The sequence below is a fragment of the Rhizomucor pusillus genome (assembly GCF_041956525.1).
Source record: "Rhizomucor pusillus strain CBS 183.67 unplaced genomic scaffold VTP01scaffold_9, whole genome shotgun sequence".
NCBI classification, from domain to species: domain Eukaryota; kingdom Fungi; phylum Mucoromycota; class Mucoromycetes; order Mucorales; family Lichtheimiaceae; genus Rhizomucor; species Rhizomucor pusillus.
In genome coordinates, this window is record NW_027192151.1 from 315,614 (window position 1) to 338,522 (window position 22,909).

The 22,909-nt window shown below is 45.6% G+C and overlaps 9 protein-coding genes across 9 annotated transcripts; 6 read left to right on the forward strand and 3 right to left on the reverse strand.

Moving 5' to 3' along the window:
• Window positions 1–553: 553 nt before the first annotated feature.
• On the forward strand, window positions 554–1,436 carry VTP01DRAFT_10612 (uncharacterized protein; the record flags this gene model as incomplete). The annotated part of the gene is made up of 3 exons (XM_069378994.1): window positions 554–644; window positions 707–801; window positions 861–1,436. The coding sequence occupies 3 exons, from the start codon at window positions 554–556 to the stop codon at window positions 1,434–1,436; spliced, it is 762 nt and encodes a 253-aa protein (XP_069239012.1).
• An 889-nt stretch (window positions 1,437–2,325) lies between these two features.
• On the forward strand, window positions 2,326–4,194 carry VTP01DRAFT_10613 (uncharacterized protein; the record flags this gene model as incomplete). Its single annotated transcript, XM_069378995.1, has 2 exons — window positions 2,326–3,879; window positions 3,943–4,194. The coding sequence occupies 2 exons, from the start codon at window positions 2,326–2,328 to the stop codon at window positions 4,192–4,194; spliced, it is 1,806 nt and encodes a 601-aa protein (XP_069239013.1).
• Window positions 4,195–4,332: 138 nt separating this feature from the next.
• Window positions 4,333–6,590, forward strand: VTP01DRAFT_10614 (uncharacterized protein; the record flags this gene model as incomplete). Its single annotated transcript, XM_069378996.1, has 7 exons — window positions 4,333–5,265; window positions 5,323–5,538; window positions 5,598–5,687; window positions 5,741–5,881; window positions 5,945–6,038; window positions 6,101–6,247; window positions 6,313–6,590. 7 exons carry the CDS (start codon window positions 4,333–4,335, stop codon window positions 6,588–6,590), a joined length of 1,899 nt encoding a protein of 632 aa, XP_069239014.1.
• A 293-nt stretch (window positions 6,591–6,883) lies between these two features.
• VTP01DRAFT_10615 (uncharacterized protein) lies at window positions 6,884–10,396 on the reverse strand (the record flags this gene model as incomplete). Its single annotated transcript, XM_069378997.1, has 9 exons — window positions 6,884–7,154; window positions 7,215–7,288; window positions 7,358–7,642; window positions 7,714–8,630; window positions 8,695–9,264; window positions 9,328–9,571; window positions 9,650–9,760; window positions 9,814–9,993; window positions 10,061–10,396. 9 exons carry the CDS (start codon window positions 10,394–10,396, stop codon window positions 6,884–6,886), a joined length of 2,988 nt encoding a protein of 995 aa, XP_069239015.1.
• An 864-nt stretch (window positions 10,397–11,260) lies between these two features.
• On the forward strand, window positions 11,261–12,442 carry VTP01DRAFT_10616 (uncharacterized protein; the record flags this gene model as incomplete). Its single annotated transcript, XM_069378998.1, has 4 exons — window positions 11,261–11,455; window positions 11,512–11,583; window positions 11,642–12,238; window positions 12,296–12,442. 4 exons carry the CDS (start codon window positions 11,261–11,263, stop codon window positions 12,440–12,442), a joined length of 1,011 nt encoding a protein of 336 aa, XP_069239016.1.
• A 247-nt stretch (window positions 12,443–12,689) lies between these two features.
• On the forward strand, window positions 12,690–14,176 carry VTP01DRAFT_10617 (uncharacterized protein; the record flags this gene model as incomplete). The annotated part of the gene is made up of 2 exons (XM_069378999.1): window positions 12,690–13,892; window positions 13,958–14,176. The coding sequence occupies 2 exons, from the start codon at window positions 12,690–12,692 to the stop codon at window positions 14,174–14,176; spliced, it is 1,422 nt and encodes a 473-aa protein (XP_069239017.1).
• A 1,320-nt stretch (window positions 14,177–15,496) lies between these two features.
• On the reverse strand, window positions 15,497–19,500 carry VTP01DRAFT_10618 (uncharacterized protein; the record flags this gene model as incomplete). Its single annotated transcript, XM_069379000.1, has 13 exons — window positions 15,497–15,664; window positions 15,726–15,963; window positions 16,027–16,235; window positions 16,294–16,520; window positions 16,578–17,910; window positions 17,980–18,091; window positions 18,147–18,274; window positions 18,333–18,449; window positions 18,513–18,564; window positions 18,627–18,896; window positions 18,956–19,167; window positions 19,229–19,300; window positions 19,357–19,500. 13 exons carry the CDS (start codon window positions 19,498–19,500, stop codon window positions 15,497–15,499), a joined length of 3,282 nt encoding a protein of 1,093 aa, XP_069239018.1.
• Window positions 19,501–20,147: 647 nt separating this feature from the next.
• On the reverse strand, window positions 20,148–21,210 carry VTP01DRAFT_10619 (uncharacterized protein; the record flags this gene model as incomplete). The annotated part of the gene is made up of 5 exons (XM_069379001.1): window positions 20,148–20,256; window positions 20,322–20,569; window positions 20,632–20,969; window positions 21,060–21,067; window positions 21,143–21,210. The coding sequence occupies 5 exons, from the start codon at window positions 21,208–21,210 to the stop codon at window positions 20,148–20,150; spliced, it is 771 nt and encodes a 256-aa protein (XP_069239019.1).
• Window positions 21,211–21,306: 96 nt separating this feature from the next.
• Window positions 21,307–22,407, forward strand: VTP01DRAFT_10620 (uncharacterized protein; the record flags this gene model as incomplete). Its single annotated transcript, XM_069379003.1, has 7 exons — window positions 21,307–21,420; window positions 21,490–21,661; window positions 21,727–21,885; window positions 21,980–21,999; window positions 22,063–22,126; window positions 22,195–22,232; window positions 22,303–22,407. The coding sequence occupies 7 exons, from the start codon at window positions 21,307–21,309 to the stop codon at window positions 22,405–22,407; spliced, it is 672 nt and encodes a 223-aa protein (XP_069239020.1).
• Between the last annotated feature and the right edge of the window lie 502 nt (window positions 22,408–22,909).

The window sequence follows — 22,909 nt, forward strand, 5'->3', positions numbered from 1 at the left end:
AAAATAAGCAGCATCGTATGCATACAGGAATTCCCTCCTGCAAAGGCTCGCTCCTTCGTTGGTAGTAACGCTGCGTAAAGGGCTCATTTGGTGAAAAAGAAAGAAAACATGCTCCTCCAAGGAAACAATGAAAGGTACGCATGCGGAACGCTTTTCTCCAGAAACAGTTGCCTTTGTTTACCAGTGGAGTCATGTGCAACGAGGGGTTGATCGATTGCTGTACATTAAAACCACAGACAAGCTCCCTTGGCAAAAAAGAAAGAGCCAAGGTGGTACCGGCCCCATCAAATATTAGCGTATGTGTCGTTTTTGCATTATGATATAACTTTATATGTATGCCACCGAAGCTAGGGCAGCACGAGCTGCTATATATTTCCAGGGGCGCCGATCAAAGTAGGAAAGGGGAAGGTTTTGCAAGTCTGCAATCCGGCCGAAGAACTGCATAGTGGCATTTCGTATAAATAGACCCACACTTTCCAGTTTTTCTTTCGATATTCCTGATTATACATACACATACATTCTCTTCCTTCTCCGTTATCTACATCTCTTTACAATGGAAATCTCTGAAATTATTCATCAAGATCAGACGGCATACAATGAACGCCCTTTCGAGTGCAAGTTCGAAGCTTGCAGGAAATCATTCGGTAAGTATAAGCAGCGGCTTGCCGCCATCTGTTCAGTATATCGCTCAACTGTGGTCATCCAGGTCGACGCTCGGATCTCGTCCGCCACGAACGGATCCACACCAACGATAGACCTTACAAATGTTTCCATCCGGGTTGCGATCGCAGTTTCATCCAGGTACGTAAAGATCAACAATAATCGCCTGCAAATTTGGGGGCTGACAACTATATCCTTAGCGCTCGGCGTTGACAGTGCATCTGCGCACTCACACCGGCGAAAAGCCTCATGTATGCGAGTATCCTCACTGTCACAAGACTTTCAGCGACAGCAGCTCCTTGGCTCGACACAGACGAACGCACGCCGGAAAGAAACCTTACCGCTGTCCTGCAGAGAACTGTGGAAAGAGTTTTGTCCGGAAAACGATGCTCATTAAACATATGAAGCAAGACCATTGTTTCGCCAAGAATGGAAGGCCCCAAATCCAGTGGCAGCCGTTCCTTGAAGAACGCCGACTTTCTGCAGAGTCTCATCAAGGAGACGCTTGCTGGCTAAACAGTCAACCACCGACCCCGCCACTCTCAACTCGAAGCTCCAGTCCTTGCTCCCAAGAAGAATTGTCATCATCACCTAGACAAATATTTTGGTGCTTACCACCACCAGGATCGGCACCTTCTTCTTCGTATCCGCCAACAGGAATTGTGCGACCCATAGCTACTCGTGCGTGCACCACCACTTTACCTAGTTTCAGCTCCATACTTGAACATCGCGAAGAACCAACGCTCTTTCAAACCTTTGCTTTGTACTCATCCTAAACAGTATATCTTGCCTAGAGACTGAACCCTGCCCTTGTCAGCTTCTTTTTATACCCATCTTTACCTTCCCGCTATACATTACACTATCATTCTAGATACCCTTTTCCTTGTACATACTCTAGCCAACGTCCTAAACTTTGCTTTCCTTTCCCCTCGTTCATCCCTACACTCTTCATACTTAGCATATCCACCGCAGCCACAGTCAACTATATTCGTACAGGACTCGAGGTTTCGACGTTACATCTCACAAACATACAATTGGTCTTTTCCGCAGATAATAAAGTCACCTGATGCATAAACACGCTAAACTGGTTACATAGCTTTATTTGACAGAAACGGGAACAGATCAAACATGCCGGGATATCTATCTATCCTAAATATGGACATCTTTGTGGGACCTTTTTTTTTTCCTTCGCACATGCATCTTGGCCCTGCAGGGATACTGTCGAGATTCCTTGATCAAGTAATATGCATATCTTAAACCCACTTTGATATGTAACTCAAGACATGACGAAAATGACTTGCCTTTTTTTTCTGTTTCAATTAGTTACACTCTACAGTAGAGGCATGTTCTGTCTCTATGCCTTTTTTACCTTGCCATAAGCATATCATCATGGGATATGTAGCTATTGGTGCTCAGGATGTTTAAAAGCGAGGATTATTCCAGTCCGCACTACTGCATTGAGAAGAAAAGGGGCTTCCCATTGTTGAGCTCAGTTTCCGCCGGCCGATCTAGCTGATGTGGTTATTATCTTTGCTCATTATCTTAGAATAAGCCGATAACAATGGCAACTATGTGCTCCAGTCATCCCTTGGTATATGTAGATATGGTATAAAAGAGACTTGTTTTCGTATACGCATACTCCTTTGCAAAGACTTGATTTATACCATGTTCAATCGCTCCGCGCCCGTCGGCCTCGCTGAGCATTATGCTTTAGCATGGCTCAATATTTGTACAATCACGCTTATTCCTATAATTGCAACAGTAATTCAGCTACGTTCAGCCATTGATCCGGCCATCGCTCACTCCACGACCGCGGTCACCAAAGCCTGCGATCCTATTAATTCGGCAGCAAACAATATCGCCAACATCCCTGAACTCCTCTTCAAAAGCTCGATAGAGGAAGCTCAGTCGGCTGCTGATAATATACGCCGAGGGCTCATTGTAGCCGTACAAGCCATCCAAGGGATCATTGTATGGCTTATCAATATGTATCAGTCAACATTGCGCTGCTTTCTCGGCCTAGCCATCAACGGTGCTGTGTCTGCCGTGACAAACATTGCAGGGTCGATTCAGCAGGCCGCGGAAAGTATCATCAATGGATTCGAACAAGGCGCCCAATCTATAGAAGAGCAAGTTCAAGGACTGTTTGGAATACACAATGAAGATGATGACCAAGCGCTAAAATATGTATCTCTTGGCAACTGGACCCAGACTATGCAGTCGGTGCAGGCAAAGGTGCAGGACTGGACGACGTCAAGTGACGAAATGAACCAGCTCGTAGGTTATCCTTTTCAGAAACTGGTTGCTCAAATCAACGATACATTCTTGGATTGGAAACCGTTTTCGCATTCTATGCAGACACTCGAATCAACTTTATCAGATCGCAGGATATACTGCGATCCTTCCACGGCCAAAGTGGCGCTTGATGAGACGCGCGATACATTGTATCGCGTGACATCCATTGGAATTGCCGTCTTGTCTGTCACATTTCTTGTCTGCGTTGCCGTCAATATGTATTTCGTTCGCGCACGGCACATGTATTTCTCCAAGAAGATCACAACGGTGGCCAATGATATAATCTTCACAAAGGATGATAACGGCGACGCTGGTCGCAGTTGCCATTTGCAGTACACTCGAAAGCAGCTAACCTTGTTTGGTCATGCGTACCAAAAACCGTGGGTCTCGGGATTGCTCGGAAAATTGTCCAACAGAAGCACCAGCACCAGCACCAGCAATTTCTTTCACCAGAAAGAGTACACTCGTGCGCTAGCTTGGTGGATAGACTTTCTTACTCATCGTTACGCCATCTATTGCCTACTCATTGGTGCTTCCGGAATTTTGGCATGCTATCTTCTACTCCTGGTTCTCGATCATTTCTTGGATGGCTTGGCAACAGGATTCTATGCGCGTCTGCAGAGCTGGATAGATGAAAACGTCGCTGCAGCTGCTGTCGAGGTTACAAATAGCACTAATGTTAAGATCACCCAAGTGAATATGTGGATTGGAGATATCGAGCAAGACCTAAACCAGCATGCTTTCGGTACTGTGCAGCAAGCGGCGACGGCAGTTAATCAGACTTTGGCTTCCGCCGTTGATCACGTGTCAGCATTCATCCAATCTACGCTGGGAGGTTCAGTCCTTGAACAGCCTGCGCGGGATGTGATCAACTGCTTGCTACTGAACAAGATCGAAAACATGGAACACGGACTCACATGGATAGTAAGTGTGCAGTTCGTTTTTTATAACAGCTTGAATGATTGACATATCCTCTCGCTTTGACAGGCTCAAAATAGCCACGTTAACTTGTCGCGGGCTGATGCACTGGACGTGCAAGCCATAAGTTATCTGATAAGCGATAACATGGAAGACCCATCGACATCGGCGTGGTCAGCGCTGCGACAGCAGCTACGTGCACAGATAGAATCTAGTCTCATATACTCCACAATTATGCTGAGCCTATGGATACTTTGTATTGTAATCGCAGCAGGGTTTTTGGCTCGTGATATGATAGCTCACAGATTCCCAAGGAAATAAACCTTGCTTGATGCCGCTGAAACACTTGGGTGACACAGAACATGACAAAGAAGCGGGCGGCGGCGAATTTTTGTCAAGTTATTTCTCTCAGTCAAACCACACCAGAGTTGAGGCCAGTTGAACGACGACCGATCAACAATGCACACCCGTGGTCGCAAACGCATTTCAGACCCCAGCGACGAAAACACCTTGTCTGAACGACACAGATCTGCGTCCGATCTCGCTGTCAAAAGGCCGCGACGCTCAGTGGCTGCGTATTCTACTCAACAGCAGCAGCGGCGATCGCCGCGCGCTACGCGATCTTTACGAAGCTCGACGAAATTGCCACTGCAAATGGACAAGAGTCCAGTGCGACGACGATCGGAAGACGTGGGAGAGCAAAAGCCGACTCGTGAAGAAAAGCAGAAGCAGCAGCAGGAAGAAGAATCAGAACTGCAGAAATTGCAAAATAGGGAGAATGAGGAGGTAGCAGCAGTTGACCAACCATTACCATCCAAACTGGCAGCAACCAAGCGGAAGCGCGCAGAGGAGGGCGATGACGTGAATTCCGTACCAAAGAAGACTCCAAAACCGATAGTAACGAGCGACCGAGTAACGAGACGGCAGGCAAAAACTATGGATGATAATCCGTTTTCCATGATACCCAAAATGCCCGATGGTACTCCCATTGAAGTACCAATGAACCGCGAACTGCAAAGTCTACTGGCAGCTGCCGAGCAAGAATTGAAAAGAGCGCCCAAACCCACTGAACCGAAACTGGACCTGTCAGCAGCAGCAGCAGCAGCAGCAGCAGTAGCAGCTACTAATCAGTCTGCTGCTCCGCGCAAACGAAATAAAGAACCATCCGCCCCCCGACAAATAACACTCACTGTCAGAGAACCAACACCTCCGCCTTCACCGATAATGAAACGCCAGCGAGTTGAAAAGCAAAATCCAGAACCCAATCCAGAACAACAGTTATTCTACAAGACTTTCGGATTCAAGTTAACAGAAGAAGAGGCAGATATCGTAAGAGGCACCCCAAACGACAAGGATCGCCAAATGTTTGCAAGAGCAAAGCATCTGGCAACCGTAAGTGTCTAGAAATACATAGAATCGGACATCAAGAGAAACTAAACTTGTGTACAGAAAACGGAATCAAGCAACCGCCATTCGATCGCAGAGACGGTGAACGGCGCGCCATCCAAAATTCCAAAGATCGAGCAAATACAATTCGGAGATCACTTGATTGATACCTGGTTTGCAGCGCCTTATCCTGAAGAATACAGTCGGTGCCAAACACTGTACATTTGCGAATACTGCTTAAAATACATGAACAGCGCATTTGTGGCGCAAAGACACAAGGTAAATGAGTTTGCTACAGAGAACCAAACGGAAAGGCTAACGTGAGCTGTACCTCCAAGTTAAAGTGCACTGCAAAGCATCCGCCTGGAGACGAGATATACCGCGATGGTAGGGTCTCAATATTTGAAGTCGATGGCAGGAAAAACAAGGTGAGCTTTAGGTTGGAAAGGGAATGAGTTCTTCTGTCTAACGTTCGAGTTAGATGTACTGTCAAAACTTATGCCTCTTGGCTAAAATGTTTCTGGATCACAAGACACTGTACTATGACGTGGAACCCTTCCTTTTTTATATTCTGACAGAAGTGGATGATCGAGGATGCCACTTTGTGGGCTATTTCTCCAAGGTGATTATTTACATGAAGGTCATAACCCAGCACCATCGTTAAAGTATTCTTTGTTTGAAAAAGGAAAAACGATCTTCCAAGGACTACAATGTCTCATGCATCCTGACGCTCCCAGTTTGCCAAAGGAAAGGTTACGGACAGTATCTCATTGACTTTAGTAAGTACAGAACGGGGGGACTTGGTGTTTGGTATATAAATTTACGGTTGCGAAAATCGTAGGCTACTTGCTGACCCGCGAAGAGAAAAAGACTGGATCACCAGAAAAACCATTGTCGGATCTGGGACTTATTAGCTACCGAAGCTACTGGAAGACTAAAGTATTTGAAAAGCTAAAGGAAAACCAGACCGATGCAGTTAGCATCGATGGTAAGTTTGCCCTTTGCAACTAGGAACTCTGTCTTTAATATCTAACTTTTATACGTTACCTGCAGACTTGAGCTACCAGACTGGAATGACCGTGGATGATGTTGTATTGACACTCCAAGCCTTCGACATGTTGAAAAAGGACGAGCAAGGAAGATACTACATTGAAATGAACAAAAAGTTGGTGGATATACATTTGCAGAAAATGGAAGAGAGACGCGAGCAGCGCCAGTTGCCACACATCAATCCGCGCAAGTTGACATGGACACCCTTTGTACTCTCACGAGATCGACTGGCTGGAATTGCAGGAGAACCTCAACTTGCTGCTGATAACTCGGCAATGTAGCATAGTCGCTAAATGAACAGCACGTTACCCAACGCTTTGTAAATGAACATACCTTCAATACAACTTCTAGCAATTTGTACTCTGCTATATTTCCTATATGATTCCGTGATTGATTTCTCGATAATCGTTTAGCTTTTAGGTATGGACAAAGTCGGTTAATGGAATAGCCACATGCTGTATAATAGTTTTTTACACGTAGCAGAGCAGAGACAGACATTGGCATCACCAGAAGGAGAGAAGAACATGTGTACACTTTTAATTTATAAACAACATTTAGGAACATTCGAGGTTGATTATTTACTGGAACTTTTAGCCAGCCATTCCACCTCTTCGACGATGCGCATATTGACCGTTGCAGGTTGCATTATCATTACATGGTAATCTTCAATAGCTTGATTTTCGTCGAGCGCCATTTTATGCGGAAATGCGTAGGCTGACTGTCGAAGATCCCTCGTTTTGAAGAAATGCGTAAACAGGAAAGTCAGATGAACTTGAGGGCTCTTTTCTGATAGCTGCTTTGTAAATGCTTCAAGTCGACCTCGCTCCTTTTTCCAATAGATATCGCTGCAACGCATAGCATTTAGTGCCAGGTACCCTTTATGTGACGGGCTATGTTTGACTTACTCTCCTAAATCATCGACGTGCGTGCCTCGCATCTCGGACAACTGAAAAATGACTCCTCCAATCTCGTCCACATCCTTTAGTCGAGGCATGTAAGAATCTAATATGAAACGTGCTCCAAAATATTATTAATATTCAGCACTTACCCTACTTGAAAGATAGGTATTTGAATCAATGCATCGGAAACAGATGTTTACATCGTCATATGACTTGAAACACCGTAGAGTGCTTTTGTCCAGACCGAATTTTTGGATAAACCACTGCGTCGAATCAAGGACCATTTGCTCCACGTGGATCAGAAATTGCCGAGTTGGTTTGACAGGTCTTGATTCCAGTATTTGTAGGCTGCTGCCGATTGATCCCTTATGGATATGTCGATGTACTATGTCGGCAAAGTTTTCTGTACGCCATACAGTGTAGGCGTCGGGAGGCTAGCCATATAGCAACATCACGTTAGCTTATCTCGTGCTATTTTGCATGGAAGCAACTCGGATTTACTCACGCCAGTCAACCGCCGCAACGCCCGCGCTTCAGCGGCTATGCACTGTTTCCCACAAGCTTGAGCCAAATTCTTTGGTTTTCGAGGAGGCGACAAACTCATGATCATTCGATATACTGCGTTGCGCTCTTGAACGATGTACTGTCTTTCTGCAAGACAGTCTCGCGCAGCATCCAGCCACGGCCGTGCAATCCGAAGAGCCAATTTTCTCCGCCTCATCAATCGTGCTTGCTGTAGCCTGATATAATCCTCTAGCGTTGTTGTGACCTGCTGGTCGATGGCGCCCAAAGTGGCCTCCAGGAGAGCTGCAGCGCGTGCGCGTGATTCTTCCGCCAAGCGCTGCTCGCGCGCTTGAGCGATGAGTTGTTGCTGCCGTTTTTTTTCCTCCTCCGCAGCCTTTGCTGCCTCCATCTCGCGTTGTTTCCTTTGATTTTCAATCTCACGCTCTTTCTCCAAAAGATGCTGCTTTTCGATAGCCAGTTTGCGTTCAATCTCTTGTTGCTTCTCCAAAAGTTGCTGTCGCAATGCTTGCGCGTCTGCACTCTGAGATGCTGCTTGCGCCAACGCTTCTTTTTGGATGTGAGCCTGTGCGGATGTTTGATGCGCTGCTGCTGCTACTGTCTTTCGAGACAACGGACTGTTGCGATCAGCATAGTAATCATCGCGGATTCGGCGCGCCACTGCTGCTACTCGTTGCACGGTATAAAGTGGAGGTAACTGTCGTTTGGAGGGTATAACCGATTTGTGAACGACGCTACCACCAGGCAACGTCGAATCTTGAGTTTCGTATACGTTTTGGACTGTATCAACTGTAGTCGTCTTATCATTGACGCCGTTGACAATCTGCGCCAAGGTGCGTCCGCCCTTTTTGGGATCGACTAGCAGCATCGACTTTGTTTGCCGAGGGTTTGAAAGAGGTTCTGGCGTTGGAGGAGACCATCAGCTATGAAATGCTCGCATTTTAGGACACGCATGGGATATTACCGTTGAAAAACACGACTCGTCGCTTCTCCATTCTTTGTCCAAATCGAATCGTCGTCCAATCGTCATTTGTATCAAAGACAAGACCGTAGAGCTTGGCTTCTGCCAAAAGTTGATGAACAGAGTCGTAAGCGAGTACCTGTCTGAGGTATTCAACCTCGACACCCTTGTGTGCATAGTTGTAAGCCTTGTTCATAGCTTTAAGTGCCCCCTTGCGGACGTCGGGAAAGTGCCATTCAGCCATGCAGGCGAGTAAAAATGGTGTTTGCGCATCGCCTACAAGTTTGAAGAATTTTGAATAGAAATTTTGACACGCCTCGATGTTATCGAATTTGTTGCGTCTGGCCGATGTCTGCATAATTTCATTGTTTCGCTGCAGTAAACTGTAAAGGTCCAATGCCCGCTGTAGCCATGGATGTTCGAAAACATGCTTTGGAAGCTTCATCAGATGACGTGCCGCTCCCGGATCGCGCGCATGTGTGAGTAAAAAGTATGCGCGAAACTCTGCTTCATTCGGTGTCTCGATGCCTGCTTCTCGCAAATCGTCGTAAAATTCCATCAAACTTAGGAGTACTGGATACGAGAGCGGGTTAAATGACTGTCAACAGTATATCTATAGTATTGCCCTTTACCGACCTTTACGCAGCTGCTCCGTTTCCTGTTGTTCGCTAAACTTGTCATCATCGTATTCACAGAGTTCGTGTATTGAAAGAATGTGGAATCGTGCAATTCGTTCGTGACAATGGACAGCAGTGACATCGCGGATATTTTGGAGAGTGAAGTCCTGCCGAATTGATCGTGTGCGATCTCGCAAGAAGGGGTGGCATTTGATGAATGGATTTTCCATTAGCACATCGTTGATGAGATAGTCTAGGGTTGACTAGGAATGAAAAAGGAAGGTATGAGCTCATGCGCTTAACTATTGTCGAGTCCCTGGATCATCATTACTACCACTTACTACTAGAATATGTGGGGGTCGAACATCCGATGGCAATGGCTGCTCGTTACCAGCTGCTGAGCGTCGGTATCTTTTTACAGTCTTGTTGGGATCGGCGTTCCCCTCATCATCCTGCAAATAGTCCTTGTAAGCAGACATACAAGCGGCTGCTTGTTTACGCTTACCATTTCCAGGACATCCAACATCTTTTGGACCTCTCTTTCCACTCGTTCAAACTCTGGGCACATGCTTGTGCATGTACCACGGAAGTCGATTGCGTCTTCAAGACGCATTCGTGCATTTGGATCAGGTATCAATTTGAGCTTTATCGCCTCCTGACGTTCAGCTACGCGTGCTTCTTTCAGCTGTAAGAACGGAGGTTGTTAGAGACGTGAATGGGTTGCCGCATGGATAGTTGCCCCGGAAACGGACCTGGTCATACAGCATGCTCTTGTTAGTAGCGCCAAAGCGTTTTGCACGTTGCGCTGCAGTCATAAATCCAGATTCGGACAGATCGAGCCCATTCTCTTCTTTGCGCAGTGTTACTTTTGACGGTGATGAGTTTCCAAAGCCCTTATTTCTGTTGATCCCTCCTCTCCTAGGTTTTGGGCTGCCTCTGCTGGTTTTGCCGCTCCATTGCGCATTCAAAGCGACTGTCTGTAGATTTTCGTTTCTTGCAGAGATCTTTGTACTTGGAAAAGTACTTGCACCGCGGCCTCGACCTCTTCGTGATGATCGGGGATCTCGACGCAAAGTGGCTGTGGACATGTAAAGAGGGAAAACGTGCGCGTTCTAGGCTGGTTCTGCCGATTCACGACCAACGTTTTGAAAGTGCGCCAATTGCATAAAAAGCTAGAACATTAAGCCGCACTTTATCAGGTCCAAAGCTACTATCGACCTTGACGAAGAAAACCTTTTGAGATGCTCATCAATATAAAAATATGGTTGTACGTAGTAAGATCTGCATTTTGACATCCATTATATCCGTTCCGTCTGTCGAGACATAGTATCAAGCTCGCGCTGTAAACTTGTTCCTTCTCATGTGGTCAGTATGATCGAATGCAGTACTCTACTATACTAAGGAGCACCTTTATAGGTTATCAATTATTCTTGGTTAGCGAACTACATATCAAAATCTCTTTTGTATATTTCAAGATATCGCCAAGCAGCAACTTTGAATAGATCAGCTTATCCGTCGTGTATATTTGACCAACAGAAGAGTATCCAAAGCGCAATGAAAAATTAGATCAAAATGTCTATAGAGACGATCATATTATTGCACTAGCTAAAATGACAGTTTTCCATTCATCTGCCGAAAGGAGACTGCTGTAATAATCAATAATCGTGGCAATAAACTAAATATATTGCTAGTACAGCCAGCAGTATGAAGATGAATATTAATTGAAACGATTCCAGTCGTTGAGTGCTACATTTGATTTTAAGTAATTAAAAATGTATAGGTTACTGTAATCTTTATTCCATATCTATCGAGTTAAATCATGCATAGTAGATGTACCGACATGCATACGAGTATGTTTGTGGAGAATTTTGTTGGTATTTTTTGCATTGAAAATCCTCTTTTTGGTGCAACAGCACGAATTTTCCACTTCTTGGCTTTATACTTCTCATCAAATGGCCGACCTTACAGATAACATCAGAGTCGTGGATGCTGAACCACAAGCACCTGCATCCAATGCAGGCTCTCAAGGCTCGCCCATCAACCCCAACGCGATCCTGAACAACACCTTGGACGGCTTTGCAAACTTGAGCTCCAAGTTTAATCCCTTTGCCCAGCGCCTCAACAAAGGCATCGGCCAAGTGAGACAGGTAGGTATGATGCCAAGTCAAACGTAGTAGCAAATGTACTTATACTAGCCCATTAGTACGCGCAAGAACGGCTAGGTACTGCGGAAGATATCACTGAACTCCCTCAAGAATACAAAGATTTGGAGAAGGTTTGGTTTGCCTTACGAATTATAATATATCAGGATACTTATCATGCTGCGATTTTAGCGCGTTGATGCCCTCCGCAACGTGTACGTGAACCTTTTGAAGGTCACTCGTATCTACAGCAACCCGTCCTACGATTACCCCACGCAGTTGCAAGAGTCGCTGGCAGGTATATCCAGCACATTTACTGCCCAGTTCCAGAACTTGGCACTGTCGCCCGCTGAGCGCGCCCAGGCTGAAGCCAACCAGCAGAATGCAGAAAAGCAGCAGCAGCCAAAGACATTGTCACATGCCCTATCCCGTGTCTCTGCTCAGGGAGCAGAGTCCGTTGGTGTTGAAGAACCTCTTGGCACCGCCTTGTTCAAGGTAGCCACCGTTGCTGAGAAGGTCGGCGATGCGCGTATCAAGATGGATCAAGCTATCGTCTCAAAGTTTAACCAGCCAATGCAAACAACTCTCAATACGACTTTGGAGCAGGCATTGAAAGCTCGTCGCAACGTTCAATCAGCACGTTTGAGCTTGGACGCTTGCAAGGCCAGATACCGTTCTGCACGACCGGAGCGATCGGATGCTGCACGCTTAGAAGTTGAGCAGGCAGAGGATCACTTTGTCGCTGCTGTTGAGGAAGCCACTAGCTTGATGAAGGCTGCTTTGGAAAACGTAAGGGCATACTATGCTGTAGAAAGCGAGGTAGAAAGCTAATAATGTCACTTGTAGCCTGAGCCGTTCCGCAACTTGGCAGACTTCGTAGCCGCTCAAGTAGCGTACTTCAAAGAAGCAAGCGATATTCTTTCTGAACTGGCTCCGGAATTGGACGAGATCCAAGTTACTCAAGAGTCCTTGTACCGCAACAGCCACGAGTAAATGCCAGACGATAGCTTGTTAGGACACACACTCCTTACCGTTGTAAACATAGCACTCTTGAATCCAAATATCTATATAAAATCTAAATCATATATAAATGTGTTGTTTTCTGTCTAAACAACGTGTCAAAATGAAATGTGACAATTGGAAGCATTCAAGCAAACAAAAAACCCAAATCACATGAAATCGCCTGTTTTGGGGGAATGCCTTTTCCGCCTGGTTCTGCCTGACGCTTTTCTCTTGACTAATGACGGAGCCAACGGCCGAATCGGCGTCGAATGGAGCGTCAAAAGAATGCCAAAAACAAGACGACAAGTCCACCAAAAGCAGCAATAACAGTGCGCCGTCTTCTTCGGTTATGCCCGGCAAACGCAAAATGCCTGACCAAAATGCAGGCGATGCTAACGCAAGCTCCTCAAGTCTACCGTCGTCCGTAGTCGCCAAACGGTCTCGCTCCTCTTCCTCGCTCGGTTCCTCGACTTCTTGGCTGCAACGTTTATATGCCTCCAAAAGCACAGAAGTGCAACCTCCGGATAATATTTCGGAAAAGGATACAGCAGCGTCATCCACAAAGATCAAAGCAAACGGCGATGATAGCAGCAGCGACAATGATAACAAAAACATGGACTTGGCCATTAAGAATGAAGGAGAAAGAAGCAACAGCAGCAGTGGTAGTGGCAGCGACGACGGTGATGATGGTGACGACAATGACGGTAAAGAGAACAAAGTGGATTCCTCATCATCCGGGATTTGGTCATGGTTTGGATACGGAAGCAATACGACGGACGCATCGGTCCAGGAACGCATGGATAAAGAACGGCGAAGACAGGAGCAGCAGCAACCACAACAACAACGACGAGAAGGAAAAGAAGATCAAAACTTGCAAGTTAAAAAGCAAGAACAAAAAGATAATGATGAGGCTATCGATAATAGCTCTATCAGCAATGCAACAAATGATTCAAGTCGATCCCTGTGGCGATTGTTATTTTGGTCATCTTCGCCGTCAACAACCGCAGAGTCTGGAAATGATGCAAAGAAGTATTCGGTTGTTGTAGAGAACGATCCACCCGCGACGCAGGAGCAGCAGAATAGAAAGATCGAAAAAGCCAAAGAAGCAAATAAAGATCCAGTCTCGGGCGGCAACAAGGATCAAGCAGCAGAGCAGCCATCATCACCCAAGCGCAACAAAAGGAAGAATGTGGTGCTTCCAACTATACATTCACAGTTTGCGCCCATGCCGGAAAGTGCTCACGCTCAAGAGGCATCGACATCTCTGCTCAGCAAAGCACTTCGATCAATAAATTCCATGTTTGCACCGAGCCGGACAGATTTATCTGAGCATCCAAACCCAAAGATGGCCAAGTTCATTCAGAGTCTCAAGGGAGATCCGAAAACCATCGCAGGAAAAAGGTTCGTCATTGTTGGGGTCCATGGCTGGTTTCCAATGAAGGTATAACAAATAAGAAAGGAGTGATACTTAAACGGTGTGGCTAACAGGTGAATGAGGGTTGATAGCTCGTGCGAAGCATGATTGGCGAACCTACAGGAACGTCAACTAAGTTTTGTGATCAAATGGTCCTGGGCGTGACAGAATATTTCCGCAAGGTGCACAACCTAGAGATACCGACGGATTCCTTGACGACGATACCCCTGGAAGGCGAAGGCAAAGTCGAAGAACGTGTTGACAAGCTATATGCAAGCCTCAAGGAAATAACGAGTGGATGGAGGCGTTGATGTCGGCTGACGTGATTTTCTGGGCGACGCATTCTCAAGGCACACCTGTGTCCGCGATATTGCTGCATCGATTGCTTGCCGACAACCGAATCGATCCTGCTTGCCAAGCACTGTGCCTGCTGGCAATGGCAGGCATCGCGCACGGTCCTTTTCCTTCCTTAAAAGGGAGTTTGATCGTCAAGGTATGTAAAAATAATGATGTAAACAAGAAACATCATTATCTTTATTGAAGCATACCAATTGACTTCTTCCAGTATTTTGAAGCCGATGCCGCGCGTGAATTGTTTGAGTTCATGGACTCGACGAGTGACATTTCTCAAAAGTTCCGGCAGTCTCTAGCGTATATCTTAAACAAGGGCGTTAAGACCGTACTGGTAGGATCTATGCAGGACCAGGTAGTTCCGCTCTACTCGGCAATCATGGCTGGCGCTTCACATCCATCCATTCTGCGTGCAGTGTATATAGATGGGCATGTCTACTCTGAGGACGATTTCCTTATCAACCTAATAACGTTTGCTCTCCGTTTACGAAACGCTGGCTTCTCTGACCACGGCCTGCTTACGCATATCAGTGAAGTTCTTGCTGGAAACTTGTACCAATGGGAAGGGGGCCATTCGACCATCTACGAGGAAGTCGGCGTGTACGAACTTGCAGTCCAGTATCTGTTTGAGACTAAACCCTTTGGTGACTTGGCTTTACCGCAACAGCAACAGCAGCATGTAGAATCATCCAAAGCTCGGGAAAACAAGACTGCTACCGAGGTCATGCTGGATCATTTCCAAGCAAAACTGCGACAGAACCCATTCTATCTGCCGTGGGCAATGCGTGGAATATGCGACGATGCGCGCGTCCTGGGAGACAAAGTGCTTAGCCGAGAGCTTGAAAAGTTGCGCGACCTCTTTGATAGATGGGTACCAAGCAGCGCCAAGATGCGCGAGATAAAGTTTCGTTTGGAACCCTTGAAAGCTCGTTTGTAACGGGTCACCACCATTATTCCTCTTTTCTGCTTACCTTCCCCCCATTCCCCCTTGCACTCCTCCACCACCTTGCAACCCAGATTTTTGTACGATATTCTATATTACCATACACTCGAGATACAGCAAACATAGTAGATTGTATCATCTTCGTAATAAACTTTTTTCCTTTTAATTCATATATCATATTTGTTCCATGAAATGTATACATATAAGAATTAGATTATTAGGAAATTTGCTTGAGTTGGCAGTCTACAGAGAAGCAGTTCCATCGTCGATGGTGTCCGTGTGTGCGATGCGTATATAAAATGTGGGTACATGCATGTTCAGAATATATGTATAAATTCTATAGAAATCTGGATAGTTCGCTGGAGGCAATGATGTGATTGTTGGATTGCGCATTTAGTGCTCGGATAAGCTCAATAAGTTGAGACCGCATCACAGCGCTCAGTTGCGCTTCATCAGACAAAACATGCGTGAAAACGTGGAGAAATTGCGGTATACTGTTCATGACCTAGATTCACATGAATAATTAGTGAAGTGAACAAAAATTTACATATGCATGGTGAACCTACAAGAGCATTGTTTGACTGGAAAAGCTGGAACAGGCAAGCAAATACAGGTTCGTTCTCAGCAAAATCAGCTTTCAAAGGCAAGGCTGTAAAGAATACCGGCAGAACTTGGTCAAGTGGCACCGCGTTTGGATGAGCTAAAATTAAGCGAGCAACTGCACCTGCAGCGTTGTCTGTAGTGTTTGGCAAAGATTGGTCATGGAAGAGTGGATGCAAGGCTGTGAAAATTGTAGGGTATTGTCTAGAATATTGCAGTGCGTCAGTAAGTTATATTATCTCATAACCTCTTCTCTTCTAGACTCACGAGCTCAAGTCGATTTGAGAAAATGTGACAAGCAAGCCTAAACCATAAGCTGCATTGCTTCGTACAGTCTGATCGTCATCGCTAGTGCCTTTGATGAAAATCTGCAGTAGTTTCTCTGTATGAGGTGTCACTGCAGTTTTGATGCCGTTGATACATTCTGCTAGGCAACCCACGGCCATCGATCTGTCGGCAGCCGATCTGGATTTCTTCTGTGCATAAAAAAGTCATTAATCTCTTCCTGGCTAAAATGAGAACAATGATATTTACATAGTAGCTTGAAATCAAAGGCATGAAAACGTCAAAGTAGGATGAAAAGTTGTCACCCAAAGTTTCGCACAATGCGGAAACAAGATCGCAGGCTGCCCCGATAAGAATAGACTCTGCCGAACCTTCGTCATCTTCATCAACGTATTCATCCTCCTCGTCGGAACTCTGCTGACACATGGAACGTTTCTCATATATTTCTAACAGGTTGCGAGCAATATCCTCGACATCTAGTGTAATGTTAGCATCACAACAATGGTCTCGATAGCCTTCAAGTGTTTACTTACGCTGCGCTACAAGGGCAGGACCTACTAACTTTAATGCCTTGGCCATTTCTTGAAGAATCATGATTACCACCATCTTGTTATCTTCCTCAGGCCAGGCCTTGATAACTGGTATCATGACGAACTTGATCATTTTTTGAACATTCTCGTGTACAGGGTATTTGACTGGTAGACCTGGCAGCCAATCTCCTTGGTGGGATATGATATGGAATGCTCGAAGATATGCAAAGAGTGAGCGAGTAACGGAGCTTCGGACTTCCTCGTCGATGTGGCCGTGAAGATTTTCTAATTGTCGAAGGGTATCGTCGACGTAAGGCAAGAAATGTGTTTTAGTATTTTCAAAAAGATCTCCAAGAGCTTGAACCGCAAAGTTCTTTTCAGAAGCGACCACAGAGTCAAAGTAGAAATTTTCAAAGACATCTTCGTCTTCAACGTCGTTGGCTAGATCCAGCTGTCCTTCCAGAATATCGTCATTTCGCTCTTTTTCTTCGCACGTTTGGATCAGAACAGGGACAACAACGGGCAAGAAGCGTGCAAACTCTTCTCCAAACACTCGAGCCATGACTGCAAAGAACCCGTACGAAGACTCCTTTAGCCGAGGGAATTCGGGTGCCAGCTGAGCGATCGTCAGGTCCATTGCAGGATCCAGATATTTCCGGAAATAATCGGGCCCGACAGCTTCAGCAATGAAGGCAGCCGTGTCGGTTGCCACACCTCGTACGGTCAGAAACTGAGGGTCACCAGTGCATTTCATCAATTTAAATACTTCAGGTATAACTTGCTCGAAATATGGCTGAAAATCGCTACCGGCGGCGTGGGCAATGCTGCCTATGGCAGAAAGAGCTGAAGAATGCATTTCCACGCTGGGTACGACATGCAATAGTCGCAAAAGTCCAGGACATAATTCAGGCAAGTAAGGCACGACGTCTTTTCCTAGCCCATCCAGAATAGCATCCAAGGCATTGCATGCACTGCTGGTTATTTCAGTCTGACCGTCGCTCATGAGATTCGCAACCAAGGGAATAAGCTCTTTGTGGCGTTCCTTGATTTCAGTGGGCAATTCGTCTGCAAGGGAACTGAGAGCCATGCAAGCTGCGCGCCGTACAGTAACGTCAGGGTCTTGTAAGCCGGTACATACGAACCGCAACACTTCATCCATTCTAGACACCATGTAATCGGCACAACCCTCAACTATGACAGCCAGTCCCATCATGGCTGCTTTTCGGTAGCCTGGGTCATGGTGCTGTAAATATCTCGTAACGATAGGCAGCACAATTGGATACACTTGCGGCGGAGGCATGTTGTTACCAAGAGAGTTGATAACTTTAAACGCGAGCTAAAAAAAAAAACCTTAAGCAATCATGATCCGATGTCATATATATATATCAAAATGTCTTGGACTTACTCGAGATGGCGGCTCATCATCGTTGTCTTCAGGTTCAGGCTCTGTGCCGATAGGCATCACTCCTTCAATAATGTACCCCACAAGTTTCAGACTGCGGATTTTGCTCCCCTTGCTATAATTATACGTTAGAACATTCGCATAGCATGAGTGTGCGTATAGAAACTCACTAGACTGCAGCCCACATCAAGAAGGACAGAGCCATGACTCGGATTGCATCATCAATTTCGCGGTTCGCTGCCACTTGTAGGAAAAATCGGATGAGATCTACCAGATGGTCTGATAATAACGGCACGTCCTATAATACAAAAATAAGAACATTTTCCTTTACATAGCGTTACTTGTTATCTCCATACCAGCATCAAAAGTGTGTCGAATACTTCAAAAATTTCTCCGGCCTTTTCTTCATCTCCCAGTTTCAAACATTCCTCTAGGACACCCACCATCGCTGGCACAAGAGATTTAAATTGTTTCTGATACAACAAGTATTAGCTACAATAGAGATATGTGTACGCTACAAAAGCCTAGAGACTTACAATATATTCCTCTTCTTCCGAATCAATAAATTCCGCAAGTTTTCCTAGCAGCCTGCAACAAAAGTCGTTAGTTAGATACCTGACTCTTTATCCGTAGCATTGAATGTAGCTTACATGACAGTGGTCACTCGAACTTTTAAGGATGCGGCATCAACTATAGAGACCTTGAACATATCAAACATGGAGGGTATCTGGTTGAGAAATTGCTCCCCAGCTGTTTCAAATAATGTATACAGGATGTATAATCCGATTTCTCGAATACTGGGCGATTCGTGAGTGCAAGTCTGGTTGAGAAAATTGGACAAATCTGGCCAGCCGAGTTCCTGCAAGTCTACGCGTGCAATGGATGAAATAACTCGTGCCAACGAATTTCGGACAAGATCGCTAAATACAACGCCGGCGTCAGTACCGACAGTGAAGAATAAGGAAGTGCAGATATTTACTGTTGCTCCGTAATCACAGAATCCAGGAACTGGCCTCGGATCGTTATCCGGTTCACATTATCGATTTCCTCCCACCAACGATTGATCTGTTTTCGCAATTCAACGGCGGCCAGTTGCCGGACCTCATGCCGAGGCGATCGCTGACTGATCATCGCCAGACCTTCGATGCAGAGTTTGTTCTCGAAATAGTTGTGTTTGAGCTCCTCGGTTGCCTACAGACGCGATCGTCTGAGTGAGCTGACAAGCTTAAAGCAAGCAGTCCAGAAAGCTTACCTGTCGAATCGTCTCAGAATCTTGGGCTTCGACCAAGAGATTCAGTAGGCCGTTCAGGCCTTCAGCATATTGCTAGAGCAAGTATGAGTTTTACATATACAAGTAGAGAAAACTAGCGGGTATCTTACGTTCATAGCGCCCTGAACGCAGAAGGAAGGCTCAGCTTTTGCAGCGCTCCCGCTTGCATCCTCATCTTGCATCCGCTCTGGTGTGACTACCAAAAATCTGAAAACTTCAGGCACGAAATATAGAGCGCATAAAAGTGAGCACATTTACGTATATTCACCGCTTGTGTAAACATGAGCAATGCCATTAACTTGTTTATCGAGCTTGAGTATGCTACAATGGATTATCAGAATTTACAGCAATGAAATGACTTGCATATTCTTGAAATCGGCCGTGTGATCTAGTATTTCCAGTCTTTGCAATTTGTCTAGTTACAGTACAGAAATTTTGGAAAAGACTTGCTGTACACGTACAGCTTATCCTTCTTACTTATAACAAAGTGCGAGGAGTACACTGACCCGGTTTACGGTGTGGAAACTGCAACACGTCGATACTTAATCCAACCAAACTTTTAAAGACAGCTTGCATGCAAGAGCTTAAAAGCTGCAAATGTACCTTGCAGATCGGTTCCGTGAGAGAATCTGATCCACTGTCGAGAAAGGACGTAGAATGACAATAAGAACTTCAGGACGGAATCGATCAACGAACGGTTTATATCATGAACGCTTCTTGTATGTAGTTCTATTACGGAGACGAATGCATTGTTCGTGCGAGAAAACGGCTTCAACTTCCACAGTTGAAGAATCCCTGCATTGTTTGTTTTTTATTTAGTTATTGCATAGTGCGTACAATGCATTTACGTATGTCGACAGCAAACAATTGAAAGAGAACCCAATTTATTGTAGCACATGAACTACTGTCTTAGAAAGTTCAATCCTGCAAAAAAGTCCCAGAGTGCAAGTATGATATACCCAACGAATAGTACCACGCCAAAAAATAGACCGGTATTGAAAAAGTCGCACCTAAGCAAGTTCGAAGAGATTTTAGGCTATAATTTGTTATCCATAGCTGTTTTGATGTAGCTTACCATCCGTCAAATGCGCCTGGCAGGCACTTGTATTCTCCGATTTCAAAACAGACAAGTACGCCCAGGATGATTGCTTGAATTGTATTGACTGCAAAAGAGACACCGTGCTTGACTTTACCGCCGGACCCCATGCGTCGTGTTATATAGACGTAAATCATGAACGTGCTCCATACAAAGGAGGCCCAGATAGCAGTGTATGTAAAGTAGATCAGCGATCGGCTAGCGAACGGAGGGTCAGACTTGGAGTACTATACATATCCACACGTCAATCACATTGCAATAATAAGCATTTGCATCATATGGATCTTACAGGACTCGCGCATGCCTGGAAAATAAAGGTGCTCAGAGCTGCCAATACCTGCCATGCATGAAGGAAAGGTCGCCACGGTGCTGGCGTTTTACGACGTCCAGTAAGGGAATCTTTGACCTCTTCGTCTTGTAATTTATCAGCTTTCGTTTTTTGATTGTATGGTTGTTGAAATGTGGGGCGGGCGCTGCTTGAGGCATAGGACGCTGCCGGCTTCGGTGTACAGATTTCGACTTGTTCTACAAGTGTTTTCTCGGGTAAACCTTGCATATCCCGATCCGGAGCTCGTGGCAACGGAGACGACGAGCCGCGTGAAGTCATATCCACCGAAAGTTCTTGGACTATCCAGGAAGGTGATGAACTCAGAAATACAATAGAGTAGTAATAGAGTCTGAATCGCTGAAAAATCAAGAATTACTTATATGACTGACTCTCGAAACTAACAAACAAGGTTAGTACAACCATATTTGACATATGGCTGCTAGACAAGCAAATTGATCTCTAGTATGGACACCAAACAGACTCAGCAGTGCGATGGATCTCCTCAAGCATGACATCAGCGTTACACGAGATTTCATTCATGGGTGCAAGTGGCGGTGCTGGCTTGTAAATGGGCGACCAGCACAGAAGAGCGTAGAAGACGCGTCTCTTTTCCCTGCTTTTTGCTTTATTCTCGACATGCTCTCCATCGCAGCTCGCTCTCTCAAGTCTTCGACCGTCAAGCCCGCTATCCGCAGCCTCACTGCCATCCGTACCAAGGTCACCTTGCCTGATCTCCCTTACGACTATGATGTATGAACCATTAATAAGCAGCACTCTATCGCTATCTCGAGATCCTAACGGCAAACTGCAACTTTCTAGGCACTTGAACCCTATATCAACACTGAAATCATGAAGTTGCACCACTCCAAGCACCATCAAACCTACGTCAATGCCTACAACCAAGCTGAAGAAAAGCTCCAGAGCTCCTTCCAGGGCCAGAATGTCACTGAATTGATCGCTCTTCAGAACGCTTTGAAGTTCAACGGTGGTGGTAAGTGTTCAAGGTCATAGATACTTGTCAAATTAGAAAACACGATGCAAACTGGTATCGCACAGGTCACATCAACCACAGCCTTTTCTGGCAGAACCTTGCCCCCAAGAGCGCCGGTGGCGGTGAAAAGCCCAGCGGCGAGCTCTTGAGCGCCATTGAGAAACAATGGGGCTCCTTTGACAACTTTGTGACCAAGTTCAACGCTGCTGCTGCCGGTGTTCAAGGTAAGCATGACGAGATAGGTTATGCAAGAGAGAGAGAAAGCAACGGAAACTCACAAAATCTTCCCCGAAATTCCGCGCATGTGATTTACAACAGGTTCCGGCTGGGCATGGCTCGTAAGTCGTATATTTTGAAGGGATGTAACGGAAGCGGAAGTAACTAAGCAGGAAACGTTGCAGGGTTACAACAAGGAGTTCAAGCGCCTTGAGATCGCCACCACCCCCAACCAAGATCCCTTGCTTGGTAAGGCTGCCTTAATGCCTCTTGTGCCACCACAAGTACTCAACCTTGTTTTCTTTTCGAATAATTAGGCTTGGCCCCATTGCTCGGTGTTGATGTTTGGGAACATGTGAGTGTTCAGTGAGAAAAGCCATCATCGGCTTACAGTTGATCACAGAATGTTGATCTATTATGTGTAGGCTTACTACTTGCAGTACAAGAACGTACGTCCCGATTACCTCAAAGCTATCTGGGAAGTCATCAACTGGAAGACCGTTGCTGAACGTTTCGCCAAGGCCCAATAAAAAACATTGCAATTTCATTAGCAAACAAATAAAGGAGAAACATCTCTGTGTGCATAAACATTTGGATTTATGCTTTCGATGACATGAACGTTGATCAGATGTGCTAACACTTTAGAAGCTTATCCGTATATGTCTGTCCCTGAGATCTGTGCAGGAGGCAAATGCGGCAAGTGCGACCACCGCCCTTACTGAAACCTCGAATCCTGATTATGAACGTCTGAACAAGAATTCATCTTCTTTTACATCGAATAAACGACCGAATCTGGCAGCCTTGTCGTAGACCTTGACTTTCATCCGAAATTTCTTTGTTTCTCGGAGACTCATATGCTATGGAGCCGCCAGCAAATTCCAGTAAACACAGCGTTTAATTGCCCTCTTTCGTTGTGATTGCTCCAACCCATTTTGTCGCTCCGTCTCCAAGCATTGGATTTCGATCCTAGAGACATGTTTCGTTCAATATCCAACGTTGAAGGATTCTTATCACGTATCAACTTTTTTAGGA